Source organism: Hetaerina americana, unplaced genomic scaffold (genome assembly GCF_022747635.1).
Source record: "Hetaerina americana unplaced genomic scaffold, ioHetAmer1.1.p SCAF_3, whole genome shotgun sequence".
Taxonomy (NCBI): domain Eukaryota; kingdom Metazoa; phylum Arthropoda; class Insecta; order Odonata; family Calopterygidae; genus Hetaerina; species Hetaerina americana.
The window spans coordinates 4,496,969-4,520,803 of record NW_027286874.1 but is presented as its reverse complement, the minus strand read 5'-3'; the positions used below and the strand labels follow the sequence as shown (position 1 = coordinate 4,520,803).

The 23,835-nt window shown below is 39.1% G+C and overlaps 1 protein-coding gene across 1 annotated transcript in view; it reads right to left on the bottom strand.

Annotated features, from left to right (window-relative positions):
* The window catches only part of LOC139691049 (solute carrier family 12 member 6-like), a 223,565-nt gene that overhangs the window by 54,588 nt on the left and 145,142 nt on the right, over nucleotides 1–23,835 (bottom strand). Inside the window, 1 exon segment of the mRNA XM_071588775.1 lies at nucleotides 18,273–18,394. Coding sequence (XP_071444876.1) covers nucleotides 18,273–18,394 — 122 coding nt within the window.

Sequence of the window (23,835 nt, the reverse complement as noted above, 5' to 3'; positions counted from 1 at the left end):
CTTAAAATTAACGTCTGAGGTATACTTATTACACAGGCTTAAAAAATCCATCCTTGGGATAAAATATTATCTGGATAATGGCGAGCGCTATACAGAAAACAAAGTAGCTACATTATAGTCCTTGGGTTTATTAACTAAACTCTGGCACTGAATGATACGTTTAAATTATGTCAAACCCTATTTTATCTTAGTTTTCTGGAATAAAATCGATTATCTTATATTTTTGTTCAGAATTATTTGTGCATATTACAGTTGACTGTTCCCTTACATAAACTAACGAGGGCACGCGAGAGATTATATAAAACCTGAAGAAGACTGAAGCCTCTCGAAGTCCGCGAGAAATAACGGTGATAATTAATTCAGCGAGCCTATTTCAAAGTGCATGAAGTTCAAAGTTTACAGTCACTGTGTTCTAGTTATGGAGTAGACAAGCCGTCAAGTACATCGCTCGCATTCTGTGTCCGATCCTTTGAATCCAGGACCTCCCAGGATACGGGCCCAGACCTTGCCTTTCCCGTCCCTAACCTATGTTCTATAAATAAGCAGTTGACATTTACAACTTCGTTGTCGTTTCTCGCAGTTAAGCTCGCATGGTTAATTCCATCCGTTTTGGCGCTAGTATTCTCTTCTCTCCGAATTGTTATATTGTGGTCTTCGTTTGGTCATTGCATCTCCAATATTAGCATCCCAGTTTCCAGGTGGCTGTCTTATTCACTTCTTTGTTCACAATGGCATCCACTCCCACACTCTCTTTTGGACCATCTATTATACTTCTCTCCTCTCGTGTGCCCGCACTGTAAAAATTTTTTCTTGTCGATTCAATCAATTAAATCCTGCTTTACAATTTCTTCCTTCCTAACATGATCAATTCTCGACATCCCGCAGCTTTTTCTTAGAAAAACTAATTCTGCTATCAATACTCTTTCTTTTTTCATAGGGCCCATGCTTCCACTCCAAACCTCGTTATATTCCTATTATGATTGATACAAATATTCGTTTTTCTACCTTTTTGTGTTTTTTATATCAAAACAATTAATTTTTTTCATTGCTTTTCTTACCATATTTACTCTGTGCATTATTCATCTCCCGATTTCATTTAGTAGTAATATTCACCGGTATTTCATTTCCTAAACATATTATTTGACGTTTCCATCTTCGTTTTCTCAAATGGAAATCCAAATCTTTAATCCTGTCAAATCTTAAAATCCCACACGGGATACGAATTTGAAACAGATCGACTTTTATCGAATAATAAACCAGATCTAATCAAATTGGATGTGAATCGAGTCCGTATGTTCACAACCATCAACATCGGTATTTACGAACAGCACCAATGCTAAACTTCACTAATACTGTCTTCGATCTTTGCAAAAATTATCAACATTTAAATATATGAATAACTTATTTAAAACCAGGGAAGTAATCATTCAAAATTGCGCCGTTTAAGGTGTTTCTTTTAGTGCGATCCGTTTGATGTTTTAATGAAAAATTCGAACTCATTCGGAAGATGGCGATTTAAGTGGCGAGAACTCCATTCGAGTACCAAGGCAGACCTATGTCGACAGTGAACTCGATGTGATATGTGTGATACGCACACGAAAATGACGATCTTTTGTAATGGACTCCGAATGAAAGTCAAATCCGTGGTTGTAATCGTCACTTTAGTACTGGAATAACGCAGGGCCTGATCCAAATGCTAAAATGGCCATAAAAAAAAGAAAAAGCGGCAGAAGCGAGGGAACCAATGCGGCCGTGTGAGTGGGCGTGTGTCCGGGGAAGCGGGGTCGGTGTGTGGCCGACCAGGGAGGATGCAATTTGTGGGATTACACCGAAAACCATGCCAAGTCGAGGGGAGGGAAGGAGGAGGTGGGGGGGAGAGAGAAGAGGAGTCCCTCTTCTTCCCCCTCCCCTGAAAAAAAGTGCTGCGATTGATATCTCCCCCGTTCTCTCTCCGGCGCCGAGCGACTTTTGTGTGTTGCGACCGAGCGGCGCAAATCGATGATCATACGTACCCTTTCCCACGGGCGCTTGAAACACGAGCGGGCGCAAGAGGACGCACGTGATCTCGTTGCTTTCGCTATATAGAGTGACACGGCCGCCGCCGACGTCACCCTCCACTCGCCCTCCCTTGAGCACGGACGCAGGGCATCAAATCTCCACTATAACGAGTGACACCGAATGCGTGTGGGAAGAGAGGGAGAGACGGCAGGAAACAAAATCGGTACATTTTTTTGGGAGGGCTTTCCTTTCCCGGCAAGTAAAATGCATTCACGATAGGGTAGGCCCACGGTTAAAAAAATATATATATATTTACCATCTGAGTGGAAACTTTGTTAGACGTCTCCGTGGCGAAAAATAATGGATTCTCAGCGGAAAACAAAACTCTTGATGTGGGAGACCATATAAAACGGAAGGGAGACTCGCTCCGACGTTCCTGATTTCTTCAGCTTTAAGCACTCCATCAAGTTTTATATCCTCTCCACTTTGCTGGAGCTAAGTGCACTAAAGTAGCTAGAATCGCGAGATTTCACCGCGATGTGGTGATGGTGTTTGCTGCAGTTCGGGAGTAACTCCCGAGTCACGTAATGGTCTATGCGCGGCGACACTCGATAGCATCCCTAAAGCAAGCATTATCCGGAAACGTTGACCACCCCTAACGTTAAAAATAGTGCGATGCACATACTCGTATACCTGTATGTAATAGATACCCACTCAAAGCATATATGCGATATATGAAGGACAAACACGAGCACCGGAATTCTCATTCCACACAATTATAATATAAGAGGCCTGCTCAAAAAGTATCGTGAATTTTGAATTTTCACGGGTTACGTTTATTTGATTTTTTTGTTGGTTTATGTAGGTAATTATGTTGCTCAATTTTGCCGCAAAGTTCGGCCATTTTGAATGTTTAGTTAAATGTTAACAGCTGTTTTGCTTGGACGTGTTTTGGCTTGCCTTCGATTTTTGCCTGTTCCAAAAAATGGATCCAATAATCAGTATCAAATTTTGTGTGAAAAACGACATTAAGTGCGGACGCATCCCAAATGTTGACTGTGGCGTATGGAGAAGGTACCTTGGACCGAAGCAACGTTTATGGGTGGTACAAAATGTTCTCAGAGTGCTGAAAAGATGTGAACGACGAAGAGCGTGCCGGACGCCCGGAAACGTCAACAACAGACGAAAACATTGATCAAGTGAAGAAAATAGTATTAGCCAATCGTCGAATCAACGTTATAGAAGTTGCTAAGGACCTAAACATATAGATTGGCTCGTGCTATTTGATTTTCACCAATGATTTGGGCATGACACGGGTCGCCGCGATATTCGTACCAAAATTGCTTAATTTAGACCAAAAACAGCAACGCATAAACATTGCAAATGACTCGGTCCGCGACGACCCAAATTTGCTTTAGAGGGTCATAACTGGGGACGAATTATGGGTTTATGGTTATGACGTGGAAACTAAAGCTCAATCATCCCAATGGAAGCTGCAGCACGACCGAAAAAAGCGCACCAAGTTCGGCCGAATATGAAAGTTTTGCTTACAGTTTTCTTCGATTGCAGGGATCATGAGTTCTTGCCACAAGATAGAACGGTAAATAAGAAATATTACCTGAAACCTATGCATAATTTGCACGAAGCAATCCGCCACAAACGTCCGGATTTGTGGAAGAACAAAAATTGGCTTTTGCACCATGGCAACGCCCCTGCTTACTCATGCCTACCCCTGCTCACTTGTACGCAAAACTTTGGCCAAAAACAACACACTAATGATGATGCAGCCACCCTATTCTCCAGATCTGGCCCCCAGCGACTTTTTCTTGTTCCCGAAACTGAGAGGCCCATGGAAGGACTACGCTACGTTACTATTGACGAGATAAAGATTGTATCGAAGGAGGAGGTGAACAAGATCACAAAAAATAATTTTTTTAAGTGCTTCGAGGATTGAAAAAAACGTTGGCACAAGTGTGTAATATCGAATGGGGATTACTTTGAAGGAGACAATTCATGAATAAATAAATATTTTTGAAAAAACACAAAAGTCGTGATAACTTTTGAACAGACCTCTATGATATCTATACTAGGCATATTATAAATGCTTTCCCATTAAAGGATATTATTGACGGATTTCAATTATGGAAGCATTACCTCCATAAAGAAGTTAATGGTGATAACTTTAATTTGGAGAACGGTATTTAACAGGTCGGAAACGAAGTTATAAGGTACGCATAGAATGGAGCCATTTGAGAGGTGGGTTTGGACGAGGATGAAAAAGTTAACTGGCGGGGAGAAATACATAGTAACATAGTTGCAAGCACTGAGGTAGGGTCAAGGGTTAAGGTCACATTAGGTTTTTACGCCATATTGGAGGGTATACATTTTAAACTCTCAAATTTAGAGAATCATCACTGAAACTGATCATATTACTTAATCATGATCATTTAAAACCCAATTTTACACACTAAATTTTTTCATATTTTAATTAACCGCAGGAAATGTGAGCAAAAGGACCCAAAACAACATTTTACATGAATGCCACTGCTTATAATGCTGACGGAAGAAAACAATTTTTACGAAACGTAACTCCATTTAGTTTTCTGGTTGGTTAACGTCTTTAGTTGTGTTTCCAGGATATCTGGGAGAGCAAACGAAATAAAACAACACTTTCGCCTATTTATGATCATGCGAAATGCGCGCAATACACACTTCATGTAATAATATTTATTTCCCTCTAAATGAAACGTGATGACAAATTGACAATTTAATTCCCTATGTCGGATTAACTAGAATTTACTGTGCGATAATAATGTATAAAACTAAAGAAAACATAGGTCTCATAACTTTTTTAACACTCTAAGTGAAAACAGGGCATCACAGGGCCGCTGACGAAGATCATCATCAATGTGGAATCCATTATTGGAGAGCAACGGTGACCGCATCGGGTGTCTAAGGACATCTGGCCTCGATAAGATGGGTTGATGTAAACCTATACGACAATTTAAGCTGCCGATAGAGCCAGCATAAATTTTGGGAGTGGAAAAGAACCCGCAAGTGTTATTCGAGTCACAGGCCCTTGTGCGCTGAACGTATCAACCTGTATTCGTTTTCTACGCTCTAACAATAGAGAAGTGATGAGAAGCCTTACTTCGATATAAGACATCTTGGTTTTCATGCTGAAAAAATCCAAAACTTCTTTCAAATTCTAAAATAAACGTTCACTTACCAGCAAAATTAACATATGCTTTGACGTATGAAAGATGGGGAAATATAATTTATCCATCAGGAAAAAATCTGCGCGTGCTTTAAAAAAAGAAAAATTTTTTACAGGTAGGTATAAATGTTACCAAAATAAGTACAGCCAAACATTAAAAATACGTAGTTAGGAAAATAATTAAAGCGGTACCATTGCCAAAACACAATCTTGAAGGTTTAAATGGAGTAAAAGAAAATGAGTACCAAGAAAGCTAAATGAATATCTACAACGAGCGCTCGGTAGTGATCATCTCGAACCACATAAGTTAAGCCTCCCCTGCTGACCACCCTTTCCCGCGGTCACCTGTGCCCGCCCCACTCTTAAGTAACAAGTGTGGAGAGTCACCAGGGGAAAGGGTGATCCTATTCTCTGGTGCCAGCACTGGCAGTCAAATGTTGTTTTGATATGGTGGTGGCCTGGAGACGCTTAAGGGTGTCCTCCTCCGCCCAGCCTGGCTGCCCCAAACGGGAGCGAAGGTCCCTCCGCTTCGGCCATGCTGTTAACGCGTCGATTATTTTTAAACTGATGAATAGGTTACATTTTTTGCCTGTGCATATACTGTTTAAGTTATCTATTATGTAATAATCATAATAATTATTTTTATGGCATTTGCCTCTATATAACCGGTATTTATTTAGGGAAAAATAAAGGCAATAGTCCGACTGCTCTAAGGCACGCTAAATGAGTAAACTGGACGGATTTCATGAATCCTTCTCCATTTTGTAAATTAGATCAGAAACATTAAAGCTTACAACTAAAGACACGATATAGTGATGGAGGAGATAGTAAAAGATATCGGTTCGAAGATCTAATTGAATGTAACTAAGATATATTTTTTCAATGTTTTCAGGAATGTTTTGAATAAGAAAATGTTCCAAAAAAGAGATCGAGAATTGGTATTTTTCTCACCTTGTTTAAATTTACATTTTTTGATACATTTTTGTGAAGGAATTGAATTTTTATAGTTTATTTATATTTAAAAACGTATTTCCCTATCAAACAAAGATTCCGAAGGAATTCAGTCCTTAATAAATACTTAATAAACACTGTAATAGATAAAATAAATATTGAATAAATTGAAAATCTGTAATTAAAACTGATTTTGGATTTCCGGACAAACTAATACTGAAAAAATGGATAATCAACTTTATTTCTCAAAGCTGTTGACTGGGAGGCACGTGATTTGTTGGCGTCTGAATCACGCCATTAGCAATAATAGGCCATAGTTAAGAATTTCTGTAAATGTGATAATTACGAAAGATTGGAATTTTGTCTTACCACGGCCGTTTTTTTTGAGTGTTTGCATTGTTTTTTTTCACAATTACAGGCAATATCTTTTATATACCCGAGTAATATGATCACCATAATATACAGTAGTAGTATAAATTAAAAATGTTTAAATGGAATACTCATCCTGGTCCCGCTAAGCCAGTCACTTTTGGCTTGACAGCTGGTGCCACGTAAACAAAAATGATAGCTTAAAGTGTTGCAATTATAAGTTACATAATATTGTGTCACGTTTAGTTCCAAGCCCTAATCCATTCTGTATTATAGCCAGTCTTTCATTCTCCCTTTCACAGCGTTTACTGAATGTAATATTCTTAGACCTTTAGGCATTTCATTAAAAAGTAGAGGCACATTAACTTCTAATTTTCGTCTACCTTGATTTAAATGATTTTTTTTGTTATATGCTTAATATTGTCCCTTAATAGTAATTCCCTTTTATTTAAATCAGGTCTTTAATATTTGTCATAAAAATAGTTTCCTATAATGATGGCATATCTATACAGCCTCTCTACAGGCAGAATTTCTACTTTTTGAAAGATATTTCTTCTATTTTGAATATTTGTATTTTTTGATCTAGCCCCAGGCATTTTCTCTAGGATTTTTTGCTGCAAATTTTTTAGTATATTCATTTTTGTAGAACCAGTAGATCCCCAGACGGTTATACCATATCTTCAAATACTCTCAACCAGTGCAAAATACCCTACTTTGATGGTATTCGAACTTACAAAACTAGTAATCTAGTGAACTTGTCGAAGGATGTAATTTATTTTTAAAATATGTTCACTAAAGTTAATATTTAGGTCAATGATTACCCGCAAGTAATTATATTTACTTACTTATTGCATCAAGGGGCAATAACAGTTATTGGTGGGGTAATGTAGGTAGTAATGTGAATGAATGTATAATTGAGTATGTATGATGTCAGAGGTTTTATGTTTCACAAACATGACTTTGGAATTTTTCTCATTAATAATCTGATCACACCATGTCCCCGTTTACTGATATTATTTAAGTCAAGTTTCATGCAATCATTAGCTGCTTTTAGTTCCTTCGTCATTGATATGAGTACTGGATCATCAGCATAAATCATCAACTCGCAGCAATGACAGAACTTGAATGTCATTTATAAAAAAATATAAATATTAAAGGGCCTAGAATAGACCCTTGTGGCACACCTGATTCTCCCTCATGATCTGTACTACGCACATTATTTATTTTAGTGACTAATTTTCTACCTTTTGAATAACTAGAAAACCAAAGGTGGCTGGGTCCACGAACTTCTATACAGTATAATTTTGAACAATATATTGTGATCTACTGTGTCAAAAGCTTTTCTAAGAGCTATAAATGTTATTACCATATTAAGCCTTCTATCCATTTTATCTCTGATGCTGTTCACAGCTTGTTAAATGACTCGTGTTATTTCTTTTCTCGCGTTTATTTCTTTGGAAACCAAATTGAAAATTTGATATTATTTCATTCTTATCAAGGAAATTCAGAAATTTGTCTACCATAAACCTATCCATGATTTTTGAAATGGCAGGTAGTATTGATATTGGGCGATAATTATTGAAGTCTTTATGAGATCTTCATTCGTAAATAGGTCTTATGACAACCTTTTTTGAACCATTAGGGACTATTGCATTACATATTGCATGATTTACAATATCCTTTAATACTGGTACTATATTAGGGCACCTTTTCAAGTCAATTATTTTGGTGCCTTTATGACCCATTCGTTTCATATCCATTTTGTTAATAATCTTATGTATGTCTCTGTTGCTGACTTTATTACTATGCTATTTACTTGGTTCTTTGCATTTGCCGAACTGAGTGGAATTTTACAATTATCTTTCATGCAAGTTATTTCTTTGGTGAAATTTTGAGAGAATCTGTAAGTGATCTCTTTAACGGAGTTTATACGACCAAAATATCTAATTAGATCTTAATCTGTATTGCACTTGATTTTTTTCCCGTTAAACTATTTATAGTACTCCATACATTCCTCATACTACCCTTATTTTCATTGATTTGATCTGTTTAAAATTTATTTGTAGCTTTCCTTATTTCATTGTTGACATAGTTTCTATATTTCTGGTAATTAACTCTATATATTTATTAGAAGGTGGGTTTTTCCATTTTTCAAACAATTTATCCCTATTTGTTATCATCGCTAGCAGAGTATTTGTCATCCACTCCTCCTGCATATCCATACTTCTCATTTTAGTATTTTTTAGATTATATATATATCCTGCATTACATTTACAGTACCCTCATAGAGTGAGATAGGCTAAGAGTTTAATGTCGATTCACCCCAATTACACTGAGATAGTAACCTAGAAACAGATTTAGCACATATTATTTCTTTGATCTCATTATCATTTTTTGCATTACCTAATTAAATTTTGCCAGCTCTTCAAATCCACCAGCTACTATGTAGTGATCCGATATATTTGTTTTAAAAATCATACCTTCCACTATGTATTTACCTCTACGAGATGTATTCTAGAGTGCTTTGACAAAGATGGTCTTCCACAACACATTCCCCAGTCGATCCAGTTATGACCTCATAGAACCCTTTAATGACCATCATATCTCTAGATATCTCATAATTATTATTTTTATTCTTAAGATTGATATTTTCTCCTATAAAAAAATCAATTCCTTCAGGCCTTCATCATCAACAAAAGAATTTATAAATTCTACGAAATCTTGTATACCTAAATGTGGTGGTCTATACACACTCATTAAAAAAGCACAATTGTCCAAAACCAGCACACCATACAATAGTTAACATGCATGTGAGGGTAATTTTATTTCATTGAAAGTAACTTTGGGGTTTACAAATAATAATACCACCGTCTCTTGTTTTTGTTCTCAATTTTTAGTATTTTTTTATCTCCTTTCAGTTAGTAAAAATCATTTTCTGTTTCGCTTATATTCGCCTCAGTAAGAATCGCAGTATCAAACTGGATATATACTTGCAGATGGTTAATAATAATTATATTGAACTCACACCAATCCTTTCTCAAGGATCTTATTTTTTGGTGCATAAGCGAAAAGTTAAAATTTTGCGTGAAAGAGGGAGAAAGAGGAATGTCATATGAAACACAACGAATATTTTGATTTTTTACTGTTGAAAACCAATTCATTAATAGTTAAGATCTCACAAAATAATGTCTTAGAACCATCAAAGATCCTCATCTGACCTTATACTGATGGTCTAAGTTTTCCAACCTCTTTGCTAAAATTTTTCCAAATTTTACCCACATGTATTTGTATCCCATTTCCTTTCCCTTTTCTTTTACTTTCCATAACAAGTTTTTATAATATCCCGTTCGTATCTCATTGATAAATATTTTGCCAGAAGATTTACCATTAGTAATTCGCTGTTATCAATAATTTTCCTTTTGGCAGCCTGTTTCTCTTAAATGTTTTTGTTGTTGAAGGGCACTGCTGGTTTGGTCTTTCTATCCGTAGACTTGCTCTTAATAAAAACTACATCATCAATCACGTTTTCCCCGCAGTCTTCTTTGCCAATTTCTGTGGCAATCTTTTCCACAACCGAGATTGTTGAGATATCAGTGTAATTCAACGCAAGACCCACAATGCCTACTAGTATCTATTGCGCTGAATTGAATAGCTATATAATATTATAACGATACACCTACTACCGATTTATAAGAACTTTAGGTTCTAACTACAACGAACTTAATTGGAAACATTGTACTACGGCTTTGTAAAATAAACATTTTATACCATACGTTAAGTATAAGCGTGAGCATATAGGATTCTTACATTAATATATATATATATATATATACACACACACACACATATATATATATATATATATATATATATATATATATATTAGGCAATAAATATCCAAGTTCTTAATAAATTCGTTTATTGAAATCCTTCAAAGTAACTATGATGGTATGGAAAAGAAAATGAGTGAGATAGAGAAAAAGCCACGCATGCTGGTTCGAGATCGGGAGTTCCCTGGGTGAAAGCGTAATACGAAACTGACATGAGATACATGTGTATGTATGTATACATACATATACAATATACATGTATGAAGGCCTACTCTCGTATGATTCTGGATGCTGACTCTTCTGGGGTCCTTGGATTAAAAAACCCCATGTAGAATAAAATTGCTGGTGATTCGGTTTCCAAATCAACACATTCACAAGCATATATCAATAGAGCCTCTGTATCAAGTTACGCTTGGGTTCCAAGAAGATCGTGGGAAACCACCAGGTATCGTAAACAAACCAAGGGTCTTTCCCCCCCCCCCCCATTAATCGAGTGGTTACGAGATCCAACCTCCAGCTCTCTTCTCCTCCCCTCTAGCCAAAAGACTCTCCCCACTCCACCTCAGGGAGACCAGGTTTGACGGACGCGACATGTAGCTGAAAGCCTTGCAACAGCCTCCATTTTGTACCGACGGTTGTGTGGGTTGCTTACTATACAGGGGAACGTACAACCACCAATGATTTTGCTGGTCGCATACGCACAAGGATGCAGAATCATAAACTTCCCGTCAACCAAGGGAAATGCTAAAAATAAGTGAAGCATTATTTTAATGATGGCTGAATAGTTGCGCAATAGAAATACATTATATATGACAAATTAAAAATGAAAAGTCAATATTCTATAAACACCCGTACTTGATTACTTATCGATTAAAGCCATGTAAGTTGAAGCTTGCAGTCATTGTTCTTTGGTGAGCAAGCATATCAATGAGCATTAATAAATGATTCGATTATTTAGGTCTTTTCACTACAAACTAGAAGTTTTTATGTATAAAAAACAAATTTTATTCGGCATTTTAACAGTACTAAGTACATAATAAGACCCCACATTCGTATAGTTTTCAGGACTCACTATATAAAATAATTTTTCCATAAACCGTTAAGCCTTTTACGGCTCCAGTAAAAATTATATAATATACATAGTCAGTCTTAAAAAAGCTGTAAGAAGCTCACTTTCTCCTTTCTATCGTTTCTAGGGTTTATGCAAAACCTACCCACAATCGGTAAAATAGGTACTAATAAAAATATATGAATTTTGCATAACCCAAAATCTTTAAGTACTGTTCAGCAAAAAAAATCAACCCATTTTCACTCCTTAAATTTTGGATTTTTGAAAGAGAGTTCCTAGAGATTCTTGATAACGTGTGGCCATTCTTTAAAAAAATCAATGCCGGTGATCCAGTGGTTTCGATATAGTTTGCCTTGAACTGTCAAGGTTCTTTAACGGTTTGTTCCCAAATCGTGAGACTACACTGTGAACAGTTATGCGGTGCCTATGACACTTGAATCAGCTGTGACCCTCATCACACATGGACACTCAATCACTTGATCCAAGAATACTATCTACTCACTTCTAAATGACGAATTCAGAAACGGATGGAGACCGCCGTGGTCTTCAAGAGGCTGCGTGCATCGCTACGAGTCACAAATAGTTCCTGAGAAATGGAACATCCAAACACGGACACTACTTGGGTCGGATTTTGAATTCGAGTTGGATTTTGATTAGCGATCGGAACAAATTTCTCCTCGCACCAAGTGCAACCGTGGCACCAGCAGCGGGAATCATTGATTCAATAAAATATACTTCAATTTCAGAACTTTGCTTTTATCTCCTATCCATATTATGTACATTGAAATGAATGCCCGACCATGGAGAACAAATGACGAGTACGTAGGCCAGAAGAGCAAAGTGACCAAATCGAGACGAAATCGCACTCGAGAAATCGAGATAGGGAATGAGAAGTAGTAGTAGTAGTTTTGAGGGGAGGCGACCGACAGCTAAGGTCATTTGCGCCATAGGGGAAGAAGGACAGGAAAGGATGAAGGGTGGAGAGAAACCCGGCGTCGGCATTAGCCTACTCTTTACGAAAGGCGCCAAGGGGTCCGCCGCTTAACGTCCCATCCGACGGACGGCGTACTCACTCAAAGTGCCCTCCACAAAGCACCTCAAGTAGGGATCGAGATACCTCTGAAAAATATTCAACACCGCCGGGATTTGAACCCACGCCCTCAGGGTGGGAAGCCAGTACGTTAGCCCCCGCACCATCTCGATCCCCGGGAATGAGAAATGAACAGGGGAAAGTGAAAGGAGGCCAATCCTCGGATTGAGTTATCAATAAGTGATAAGTGAATTCATACCCAGTTATTTGGTTTCCACCTATGATCCATATCCTTGCTGTGAGTCCCAAGGACGTATAGATTCAGCAGGTTAACTTTTAATAAGTATTAGTTATAAAGATATAAAATATATAACTTAACCGGTAGATTGCCTGATAATAATAATCATAAGGAGTAAAAATATAGCAACACATTGCCACATAAAATCTGTTAAATCGGTATGTGGGTACTTTTTGGATTGGCAACTATTTTTATTTAATACAATAAAGTATGTTTGTTGTTGAATAAATTTTAATTAATATTTTTAATTTTTTTTTCGTGTTTTAAGTGCACCTAAACCACCTTAGAGAAATTTCAACAATATCTTCAACAACACCAGAGCCTTAAACCTTTAAAGTAACCTTTGTATATTTATTGATAATTTTGCTGACGGCGGGAAGTTGGGGTCCAACTAATAGATGATCAACATATCTAGTATGTAGTCTACATATTGAAAGGTGTCCAAATAAACCTTGAATCATTGAAATAATTTTTACTCTAGTGAGAAACGAAATCCCAAAGGTCTGTGAGTGAGTAATGTGATTGGAACTTTACTGTTGTATTTAAACGATACCATTATAAGAGATACGCTTGCAACCAGGAAGTGGCAGTATGCCAAAATTTTCCGCTAAAATTTAAATTGTACAACCTACGCCATTTATCGCCTAAAAGAGGGACAGAAAGAAAGCACGTATATGGCATTTCATTTACTAATAAATGCCCAACGCTTTTAAAATATAAAGAGTTTTGAACATACGAACACCAACGTCTATCTCAGGAACGGCAATTTTTAATTTGTACCCTATTACTCATGTTTCTTCTGCGTACCATGGCTTAACGAGGTAGTCGGTTACATATTATATCATATACCTAAACATTTAATGGTTGCATTTATCTATTTACCCAATATGAAAACTTAATTAGAGCGCCGGAACCCTCTGAGAGGGAAAGCAGTTCAATGAAAACATTATCATATTTGCAACAACCTTCAATTTAAAGCATTGATCGCACAGTTCTCATTTAAAATATTAATTTTCTTCCATGTCTCTTTTAGTTTACTTCCTTCAGGCATACCCTTTAAATATCTCCTTTCGAAAAGTCTCAAAGGACGACAATATTTGCTGAATGCAAGATTCGGACATGGAGCCTTTGATTTGTAAGGCCTCGACCAACTGCAGTCGATAGGCAGAGGCGTCCGTAGCCGATACCGTAGGCGTCCATTTATGGTGGGGTTGACGGCGCTAAGTCGTGATTCACTTCACCCTATTAATGAATCATCGCCTCGCATCGTAATCACATTAGCCTAGCTCCACGAGAATTCAATATGTTCACAGCAGTATTGATTGGCATGTTTTTTCCATTCTGATTATGAATAAAATACCATCTTTGGAGCGAGAGAATCCCAATTCAATTGCGGATGCTCCCAGAATGTGGAGACTCATTCTTGATCTCTATCCAATCTCGTAGTCTGATAAGCAAAGCAAAGGTGATGCTTCCCAAGTTCCTTTCATGCTATTGTTTTGGGAATAATAGCATCACATCTCAAAGCGGAGGAGGGGTTGTGGTTGACTAGTAGGCAGTGTGCAGTATTACTGATCCAAGTGCCAAACATCCAATCCGGGTAATGTTTCTGAACATCAACATCTTCCCTCAGGCTCTCTGTGATTTCCAAGAAACTGCGGGAGATGCCGCAGCAGTATTTTTTAAAGGTATAGCTAAACTGGCTAAAGCACTCGGCCATATATGGAGGGATCCGGGTTTGAATCCTGGTCAAGGCGAATGATTTTTACACTCTGAAATTGCTACATATCTGTGATTTAATTGTATAGCAGATCTTCTAGGGGAACTGCAGGTGGCCCAGGGTAAGAAACTGCTCTTACCTATCCTAAAATGTGTAAATTTCAAGGAACCTAGTGATCAATATAAGGTTGACGTCGATCCTTAACTCTTGAATCCCACCCCTCATTGGATTAGTGTGGCTGGCTAAAGGCAAGCATCAAAAATGGTCGAATAGAAAAAAATACAAGGCGTGATCAAAAAAAGGACCGTGGTTTTATTCTGCGTAAACCGTTCAATGGATCAAAAAGATACACAGCGCGCCATTTAGCGACACATCTGACGACTAAAACGAGAGGTGTTGCGTTTGTTTATGTCGAGTTGTTACGCAGGAGCAGCGGTACGTGTTCATCGCCGCGTGCAACGGCAGCAATGAAGGAGCTAGAGGAACAGCGTGTGTGCGTGAAATTTTGTTTCAAACTTGGCAAAAGTGCTACGGAGATATTTGTAATGACTCAGCAAGCCTTTGGTGATGAAGCTTTGAGTCGAAGCCAGTGTTTTGAGGGGTACAGTTGTTTTAAATCGATCAGAACCTCGACAGATGAAGATTCGCAAACGGGATAGCCTTCCACTTCGAAAGACCCCAACCATGTCAAATTGGTGAACGATTTGGTGCGTGAAAATCGCCGTTTAACTGTTAGGGAGATAGCTGAGGAAGCAACATTAGTTTTGGATCCTGTCAGACAATTTTGACGGACATTTTGGGCATGACGCGCGTCGCATCAAAATTCGTCCCGCGAGTGCTGACTGATGAACAGAGACAAAAACATGTGGACATCTACCAGGAACTCCTGGATCGAGCCAATACCGACCTAGAGTTTCGTAAAACCTTCTCATTGTTTCTGAAGTTAAAATCAACCTTAAAAGGGCGTCGATTCGACTCTATTGTGGACATTAAAACTAATTGTACGGCGGACATGAAGAGGATACCTAAGGCGGCTTACCAGGCAGGGTTCGAGAGCTAGAAGAAACGTTGGCAAAGGTGTGTCGTCAGCCAAGGCATGTACTTTGTGGGTGACAAGCTCAATTAAGCTGTATCCGTCGAAATAAACAAGATATAAAATCAGTCCTATCTCTTTTTGATCACACCTTTTACTATTCAACACTTCAATATAATTTCAGCCCTACGAGGTAAGGAATTGAGAAGTAATTGAAAATCAGGTTACCCGGGCGGAAAGCACATGTTAAATTACCAATAACGATAATTCAGTGATGCCAAAAAATTAAGAAGGAAAAATGAGTGCATATAAAATAGGAAAATGGCATTGAGGAGGACAATCGCGGACCAGAAGCATATTCTTTAACATGAGTCTATCAAGTCCCGCTCCTGATCAAGTTAAGATATGGCGTTCGTGATGAGAAAGGAGTAAATGTGCAAATGTGACTAGTTGAATAAGAATTTGAAAACAATCGGCCAATGTTGAGTATTTTTAGAAAATAGGGGTCTGTTTTCTGAGAGGGGTGTTGATTGCTATTATCTTCTATTCAGTTGAGTTTCACTGAGATCTTTCGTCGAGTTTCATCCTTTATTGAGGAGCGTATCAAGAACTCGTATTTGGCTCTCCACTTAGCGAGTGCTTACTCAAGAAAAGAATCTCTGTTTGGCTCGCGGACCGAGTTGCAGAGGAAATGGGTAGACAGATAATGTTAAGAAGACCGATGGAGCAATTTAAAAATCGTGACGAAACCCGAGATATCCCTCGCATCAACATATACGCTGTACCCTATGAGCCTCGATGGGGACGCATTGCGGCTGATATTGGGACAGCATTCTGGATCATACAAATTGCGATGCGTCCGTAACAAGGACTCTAGAATATAAGTCGACATTTTGAGCATTGCTGCCTGCACTGTAGTGACCGCGAATTTGACTAAAAATGAAATACCATTTGATTGTGTTCGCGCGAGAGACTGTTCCTCTAATTGTATCTGTGTGGTTTCATCTACCGATTTTATTGAACGTAGAAGCATAGATGCAATGAAAGTGGGAATCCAGCCTGGGTCGGTTGTCAACGGAGGGTGCCAGGGTCGTTCTAGGATGGAGGGTAAACTCGCATGTAGATAAGCTCTGGCCATTTGCATTTATGGATGCCGGGGTTATGTTAAAAACCAATGGCGAGGCCGAAAAAGGAACTACCCCGTTCACTCATCCAAGTTACCTTCAAACAGTGTTTTTGACCGGGTCTAAAAACTATCATAAACGTCGTCGTCATTCAAAGTAACGAAAAACCTGGCTGTCCTGGCTTCCGTGTTGTAGGATGGCTTTCGTGCTGCATCATGGGGTGCAGTTTTTTAGTTGTTTTGCGGTATATGTGTTTGCATGAGTATTGGATGAAGGGATTTTTGCATGAGTGTGTGCGCTGCTGTGGGTGTAATTTTCCGTGTTGTTTTTTTGCATGTGGTATTTTTCCTTTTTACGGTTGGTGACCTAACACCCCCCGCCACACGCCCTTGCGGGGGCTTGCGGGGTATTATGTAGATGTAGATGTAGAAAACATTAACATATTCTGCAGCACACCTTTTCATTATCCTCCACACTCTCCGCCCTCGTATATAATGGCCTAAAATGCCTATTTTCTCCCCCCTCTCTATCCCCCGAGCTCACCCAATATTCTCCCTTCCATCAAGGTCTTGGGCGTCTTGACGCTGCTTCTTAATATGGTCTCTCCCACCCGCCTGCCCCACCCCCTTCGAATATCCTTCCTCCAGCAATTGCTTTCCTTCCCAGCCCATGCCCGACACTTCTTCATTGGTCTTCATTTCCATGCACCGGATCCTCTCCATCCTCCTATATACCATCCCCTCAAAAACATACAGTCTGTGCACATCCCCTTAACTCAACAGCCGCAGGTCTCAGAATCATATATGTAATGCCGCCCAAGCCGTCGATTTGCGACACGCCAAATACTGCGTTATGCTGAGTTTCTTGGAGAAAATCTTGAATCATTGGTGATGATCATGGAATTTTCGTTCTACCGTGTACGCACTGACAACAGCGATATCACGTGCCCTCGCGCGTTGTAATAATCCGGAAACGTCCCCTTTCCCCACTCCTCTCTCTCTCTCCTCCCTTCTCCCGATGGTCTCTCCCACCCGCCTGCCCCACCCCCTTCGAATATCCTTCCTCCAGCAATTGCCTTCCTTCCCAGCCCATGCCCGACACTTCTTCATTGGTCTTCATTTCCATGCACCGGATCCTCTCCATCCTCCTATATACCATCCCCTCAAAAACATACAGTCTGTGCACATCCCCTTAACTCAACAGCCGCAGGTCTCAGAATCATATATGTAATGCCGCCCAAGCCGTCGATTTGCGACACGCCAAATACTGCGTTATGCTGAGTTTCTTGGAGAAAATCTTGAATCATTGGTGATGATCATGGAATTTTCGTTCTACCGTGTACGCACTGACAACAGCGATATCACGTGCCCTCGCGCGTTGTAATAATCCGGAAACGTCCCCTTTCCCCACTCCTCTCTCTCTCTCCTCCCTTCTCCCGATGATGCGGTTGAGGCTTGAGTTGCTCCCCACGGGAGCCTTCGAAGGAAAGTGGATCCATAAACATTTGCTTCCCACTGAAGGGACACGCATCCCGGATCACCAGGGATGCGTTCAAAGCGAGTACGGAGGGGGGCAAGGGGGAGGGGGTGGACAATCAGGGGGACGGGGAAGGGGGAGGGGCACTTGTACTCACAACGCAGCAGCAGGTGAGGACGATGAGGAACCCCTGGATGGCGCCTGCGGTTCCCACGACCCAAGTGAGACGGATGAACAGGATGACGCCAAAGATGTTCTGGATGCAGGGGAGGTAGACACCTGCAATAACGCACACATACGCACGTCAATAAATTATGTCACGCAGAGAGAGAGAGAACAAACACAGACACAGGTGGGTGGGTGTGCCGCACGCCTGCGTCCCCCTCTTTCCCCCCAATCAAGAGCCAATCTCTCGAGCACTGCGAACTTATAAATACCCGTACTCACCATGATGTTCACGGGTTAAAAATGTACGCAGTTGTATACCAACAAAAGTAGCCACTTACTTTTGATGTACTAGTACTTAAAGAAATGCTATTGTTGATATGAAAGAATAATTTTATCACTCAAGTGATGTAACATCTAAAAGGTTTTCTTAAGGTGGTTGACATCATTATATTTTCGTTTCATGAAAAATAATTATTGTATCATCGTCCACTAGCATATTTACTTTGTCGTGTGGCACGTACTCGTATTGTCATTTGGAAGATTCCTACAAATTTAGGCCATACACTCTATGATTCTGTTCAATTTCAGGTCGTTCGATACTGATTCAACTAATATGACAGCATTAAAATACACTTAAAATATATTTATATGACGAAAGGTACATTTTTACTGACGAAAAAGGAATCCAAAAAATATGGAAATAAAGTTTCTTTGACTCATTGACAAAATTGTAATGAACAAAGTACGTATCTGTTTTTTAAATAAAATTTTCACAGAGTCACATTATTTTCTTTGCGTACCACTCTTTGATAAAGAAACCACAGTATCCAGTGTTTGATATTAAATTTCCATTCGGGAATGTGTTTGGGTGGTTTGCGGGTAATGAGCGAACGAAACACGCCGACTATGATGGCACCAACAGGAGGCAGCGAAAGTTCACATCGTTCTTGAAATGAGGGGGGAGAGGAGCTGGGATGGGAGGGAGACGGTTGAGGAAGGGGAAGGAGAGGGCAAACAGAGCTTGGGGTCGCTGCAGGACACTCGGAAAGGCCGGGTTTCATTAAAGGGGTTCGCCATCCTATGTGAGAACGGTCGTTTTAAAAGACACCATACTACTTGAGAAAAAATGTCGGCTGCTCAGAGCAGTGGCGCTTTTCTCTGAACGATGGAATCCGCTCTAAGAGTGGTGACAAAGGGGAAGAGCAGCTTAACAGTCAAATACTGGAAACCTATTAACAAACGCGTAACGTTTTTAATCAACCCAAAACGGTAAGTATAGGTCCCCACTTCCTTCGCAATTCGATTGAAATAACATCGGTGCGAGCGTTGAAAATTTGACTTGATTGACAATGAAAGCGCTTTGAAGTTGCACGACGATCCTTCCAACACTAAGCATACCGTTCTCCGAGTGGTTTCCATTTTCCTACTTCACCGTGATTGAAAAGACCATTGCTAAATTTATCAAATATTTATTCCAAATTTAACAGTTGACTTTTCAAAAAGACAATAAATCTTTAATATAAATAAATATTTAATGTCAACTAAACTCATGCTGCACCTTTCATGACAAATTTTATGTTCTGGTAAAGGAATGACACACATGTAGGATAAAAATGTACTAAAAACGAAAAAATACTATGGGCATCTAAGCTCGATTAATATTATTACAAATAATTAAAGTTATTTTAAACCCCTTAAGCACTTAAGTTCTGGTCTGGCGTACATTTCGTCTCCGAGAGGCCGAATATACGGTATCAGGTCACATCATATCCAACAACAATTGGCCGACCTAAAAGACGCTTAATTTACAGGGCCTGTATTTTATGTCAGAGAGGATTAAATGATACGAAATATCATTAAACCCATCACTATACAGAAATCCTCATTCTTTAGTTCAGCATAATTTCTACCTACCTTAATTCCATCCAAAATGTTGTTTCTCTCCCACCCTCCATCTCACATTCCCAGTATTCTCCCCTCTGTTGCCATTTTCATCATACCTTTTCTTTTCTCAACATCTTTTACCCTATCTCCTTCTAATTGGTCCCAACTACCTACTCTTTCATCACCATGCCCAGAACTTCATCGTTTGTTTTCCTTTACTTCCATTTTATTCATTCCATTATTCTCGATACCATATCTTAAATGGCTTCCAACCTACGTTTATCTTCCTCCCTTAATGACCAAGTTTCGAAGCCGTTGTAAAAATCACTCCCCATATTCAAGGTTCCACGGATATTTTCTTTACATCTTTGTTTAAGGTGTGCCATCAGCCATAGCGTGCCATCATCCACCAAGAAGACAGCAATTTCCACGTTTAGCTATTTTTACACTAAGGAATGAGAGTGACATAGTTAACATTTTATGGTCATCACTAAATTATTCCCGACTCGTATGGACAAATGTTCCTCGATAGACCAGACAACATTAGAATACTCTCGACTCACGCGCATAAATGTTGCGCGGGAACGTTTCATTCCAGACTGGCGGCAATCAAGGTTTTTAGACATCTTTCACATTCCAATACATTTATAAGAAAGGTGTGAAACAGAAAGCAATTATTGTACTATCAATATTAAAATGACATAAAGGTCAATAGGTGAGTGATTTCTGTGATTGATCATTCACATGTTACCAGAGGCGTATGAAGACAGATTCCTTTAAAAGAGCATTAATTACTTAGAAAGTGACATCTCAGGACATTGCCTATCACACACACGTTAGGCCTCCCTTAATGTCTAGCCCACCGCGTGCCGCCCGAAATTCCTCGCACTCCGCCAGTTTGAATCTGTCTTTCGACGCAAAACACAAAACAAAATGAAGGGCATATCGATCAGGAGGCCTTTCCAGAGCTGGGTAGTAAGCATATTTTTTCATATAGTATTATTCACAATGTTATTTTATTTTATACTAGGGATATTATTTTTAAATGAAACTTTTTTACAAAGAGTTCCTTTAGAGAAAAATGTTTTTTCTCATTTTCTTAGAAAAAGAACTTATCTACCGTCCTTACATTAACTATGTATCGGATGATTGATACAGATGATGACAACATATATAAATTGTTCAGTCGCGGTTAAATTAAAATTTACGGATACTATAATCGTAAGCATGCTTATACATTCAACAGATTCAGGCAAGATGTATTGGAAGTTCTTCATTATGAAAAAAAAGATTTGCACTTTTCCACGGATTTATTTTCATCGCACAACGCGTTTCAGTTCATCAAACTATCTTCAGGTACAAGACAAGATTCAAATTGTGAATATATCATATTTATAGCTGTTTGAGGAAGGCGGGGGTGGGGGGGAAGAGTGAAGAGTAAGGTAGGCGGGAACAAAGAGGGGAAATAGGGGAAACCCAAAGAAACAGAAATTAAAGAAATGTGGAGGTAAAAAGAGAGGGGGAAATAAACACTTCAGATCATTCTTGAGAGAACGGTGGCAGGTATCTTTTAATTTGAATCTTACCTTTCACCTGAAGATGGTTCAATGGACTGAAATGCGTAGTGCGTTTCAAATAAATCTGTGGAAAAGTGCAAATTTGTTCTTCTCATAATGAAAACATGCGTAATTGTGCACTCTAAAGGATTCTTGAATTCACGATATAGCCCCAGGGACAAATGAAAAGTCTAGTATATTATTAAAATTTCATTTTGCGAGAAGAAAGCTAATCATGTATTCCCCTCTAGCTTTAAGGTAGTGGTTATCGAGATGATTGCATGTATTTGCCGACTTACATGGAGCCAGTCACTTTCTGTCCTTCCTACGCATAGTTGGACTCACAATACTCACGCACGTGGAAGCACTAAACTTTGAGGCGAAGTGAACACTGGGCATAGATCTTGTAGAAAAAATCCTCAGCGATCTCAATCGAATAACGATTTCTACAGAGTTGGAAAGGTTTTATTAGCATTTAGCTTGTGTTATTAATCCTCCGCTAATTTTATGCAGTCCTCTGTCTACATTAGACATGCTTTTTCTCTTCCTCTCCATCCAGGCATTATGACTTACGTAATATTTTTCTATTTTCCCATCAAACGAGACGCGGGAGACATTACGCCCACCTTAGCTAGCGGTCTCACAGCGTCCACTTCGCGAGTTCACCAAATGGCCGGTGTCACCGAGTATCAAAAGGAAATTATGTGAAATTATTTGACAGCTCCTTTCACATCTGGCTGTGGTTTTTTCCCTTCGCCTCAAAAGAGTGGTCGGTTCTCTTCGTCCATGCAGGGCTCAATCAGAGAAAAGATCGAGTTAGCAAGAAAGTTTTAAGCCAGAAGGAAAGAAAGAAACTTCGAAGAAGTAAGTGAGTTCGAGGAAATAGGAAACTTTTTCTCCTGGCTATTTCCCATACTATTGCCTACTCGATCCAGTGGCTTTTCATGGCTAAGGCCATGCGAGGACAGAACTCCAAAAGAGTTACTCAAATTACATTCAAGCAGCAAAGTTAATCCAAATTTCTATCCAACAGTGACCTTCGAACATTGAATTAGCAGGAGCTCCTTCCCGCGGAGGAATTTCCGCCAACACACGTATCCGTTGACGCCATCTCGATCCATTTGAGTGAGCAACCTGGTGCTTGGTTAGTTACAGGTAAGAATCCTCTCTTTCTCGTCCCCCTAATTGTTTAATGCTCTCTGCTACAAGGATTGAATCCTAATTATTCTAACATTTGATATTTGATTTGATGCCCGGAAGCTTGGTCGTTGCGATAAAAACATAAGGAACCATGTAAGGTGTACATTTGTAGGAGATTAGAAAGAATAAAATGGACGGACAACAGATAGAAGAACAAACCTTGAAGTCATAGGATTGGAAGGTGAGGAGAGATGGCTCTTGGGAGAAAATCGAAGAAGGCAGGAAAAGTGGATACTGGAGATATTAAGGGGCAATGAATGGGATGATGAAGACGGCAATAGAGGGGAAAAAGTTGGGAAAAAGAGGTGGAGGGAGGAAAAGAATAAACATCTAAAATGGAATTTAGGGAAATAGAAAGTATGAAGGGCTAAGGAATTGGCATTTTAATGCATAGGATGAGGTTTAAAGGGTATTGTTTTTTCATTGTACCTAGGCCTAGCCAGCACAGAAGTGTGTAGCGCCAGGTTCCATCAAAAGCCTACCCTAACATGGTAAGCTACGTCTAATAATAACAATATTATTTCACCTCTATATTGAAAAATATAAATTCATTTTATGTAATTTATGTCATCATATTTTCTATCAAAACAAGGAACAACACTTTCTTGAAGTGAAGGTCGAAGTATCCCACACAAATCACAATAACGCGGGAAATGTATCCCGTCCATCAACTAGCATTACTCTGCGTCCCCTTCCCTTATATATATATATATATATATATATATATATATATATATATATATATATATATATATATATGATTGGTTTACTGCAGCCCTTTATTCTACTCTATTGGCTTTTGACGGCCTGCATCATCAACTACTCTTTCATAAACTCAGCCAACAGTTCGGCATTGATGTAATGTTCCTTAGCCTTCTCTCTAGCTTTATCACCCACAGAACCAAGCGTGTG